The 2,248-nt window shown below is 33.2% G+C and overlaps 1 protein-coding gene across 1 annotated transcript in view; it reads left to right on the top strand.

The window, feature by feature from the left end:
- The first annotated feature begins 274 nt into the window (after positions 1-274).
- Positions 275-2,248, top strand: part of LOC106101969 (nucleoside diphosphate kinase homolog 5-like) — a 3,082-nt gene continuing 1,108 nt past the window's right edge. The window contains exons 1-2 of the mRNA XM_013281361.1: positions 275-533; positions 2,179-2,243. Of these exons, the coding sequence (XP_013136815.1) occupies positions 387-533; positions 2,179-2,243 (212 nt within the window). The 5' untranslated portion in view covers positions 275-386. The remainder of the gene's footprint in view (positions 534-2,178; positions 2,244-2,248) is intronic.

Here is a 2,248-nt window from a genome sequence, read left to right as displayed (position 1 = left end):
ATGACCTCGCGGATGGCGTTGATTCCTTTTTTCTTTCAAATGAAGATTCTTAATTTGCAATAAATTTTGTAAGGATTTTATTTATATTTACCGTCTATAATACTTAATAAGTAGAATATAAAGCATTTTTCGCACAAAGGACTTTGTTAGTTTAGTTTTAGTAATTCGAGTATAATTTTTTTTTAAAGCCACATTTTTCGTATTTATTAGCCTTACCTTCTTTTTTGTTGTGTTTATTTTGGACACTGTTTGAAAAAAATGAATGTGTTTTATTATGACACTGTCACTCATTTGATATTTCAAAACAAAACAATTTTATTAACGGTTACCATCTCAAAGAAAATTGAGAATAATCAAGTTTAAGTATTAAAAAACTATTTAGAAATATGACGATGTCGGTAAGCTCGTCAGATTCGGATGAGGAGTTTCAGTCATACTCTGAGAGGACCTTGGCTATCATTAAGCCGGAAGCCTATGAAGATACCGAGGCTATAGAGAATCATATTAAAAATCATGGATTCACCATATTAGCTGTAAGTAGATTCACATATTATACATGTTTGTTTGAGTTTACACGTTTTATGTCGATAGAATATTTATAGTTTCAACATCATTTGATACAACATATTTTATTATATATCATATAATAAAAACGTTGCTTCTACTACCATGTTGAAATTAAAATACCATTCATAACTTGAGAAAAGAGTTTCAACATTGAAAACGTAATAAGATTACACTCAAAGACGTCTAGATTCTTCAATTTCATTCTAAAACTTGTCACTTTTCTGTATTAATGTTATTTTGTATTCTTTTCCTTAGAAGTCACCTTCGGAAAAATGGCGGCTGAAACAATGATTTTTTTTTAGTACATTCAGTCCTTTTTACACCCTAAGGGTAGGGTGAGGTTTGGGGAGCTTGTCCCCTATTTTATTAAAATTACAAAAAAGATGAAAGCGTCGAGTTTTGTCATTATTTTTCATTTTGGATGTTCAAATTTCCAATAAGTTTTCTGATTTCTTTTGATGTGAATGTAATAAAATTAGGTGTCGGATATATAATGTTAATTAATGAGATTCATCGTAGATCGATAAAATAAACTATTACGTTAACCTAACTTATAGGTACCGAGCGTACCTCGAATGTGGCAGATATTTAAATACCAGTCAAAGCAAGAACTAAATTCGTATAACATTTATGAAACTTTCGGTTTCGACTGAAATACATAATGTTTTGACAAATATTGTCATCTCCCACTTTCTATTTGGTAAAAACGCGACAATACTATGTTGCAGTCAAAACGTACAGTAAACGCAAAATCTTTGTACACAAGTAACATTGCAAAGATCAATCAGCAGTCATTAAATCTGAGCTACATGGTATAGGCGGAGCACTCTGAGAGGGAGCGCAAAGAGGTCCGAATGGACGGCGGCGAAGGGTTGCGATATGCAAAACTCATATCAGCGCTGGCGGGCGCGCGCTCGTTATTACGCGTCACAAACAACCCTCGTGCCTAAATAGGGTTGACACTTTAAATTAGATCGCGGAATATATTTTTTTTAACTAAATATCTGATTTTCACAAAAAATATCATGCTTTATTGTAAATAGGGTTTTCGTATGAACACAATTTTGATTTTGTTTATTCTCATAGTTGAAAGATGAAGGTTATGAATAAACATAATTCTAGAACCTAGCTCTAATCATGCATTTTTAATTTACTGTTTTAGTTTCCAATTATTATAATAATTCGAAGAACCTGATTAGTAAAGTCTAGACCAAACAAATACCATGATATAATAAAAATAATAATCAACCATTTCACCTAATAAAATGTACAACCCTAGGCATACGATAGATCCTCGAGCTCCCTATCTCTCCGCGAGCGGTCACTGCTGTTATCTATGGAAACCATACAAAAAAATTAATTAAACATTCCTTTTGACGTTTGTAGTGGGGTGCACGCGACAGCCCTGCGCGCGACTCTAATAGGTTATTTCTATTAACGATGACGTGGAAATTGGCGCCTCGACTACTTCTAGTATACATTTAGACATCACTAGTTTTTACCCTTTAATTTTATAGCCTGTACTTAGATATTAAAGGGTAAAAAGTCCCCTAAACATATCGAAAATCTTGTTAAAAGACGCTTTATTTAATTTGCTTTTGATAATTGTAGAGACGAGAAGTACATCTAACTCCGGAGCAGGCGGCGGAGTTATACCGTGGACACTATGGCCGACAGCACT

This window comes from Papilio polytes, unplaced genomic scaffold (genome assembly GCF_000836215.1).
Source record: "Papilio polytes unplaced genomic scaffold, Ppol_1.0 DF823934.1, whole genome shotgun sequence".
Lineage (NCBI taxonomy): Eukaryota > Metazoa > Arthropoda > Insecta > Lepidoptera > Papilionidae > Papilio > Papilio polytes.
Note: the sequence above shows the minus strand (reverse complement) of the source record. Positions and strands in the feature narration are given on the sequence as shown.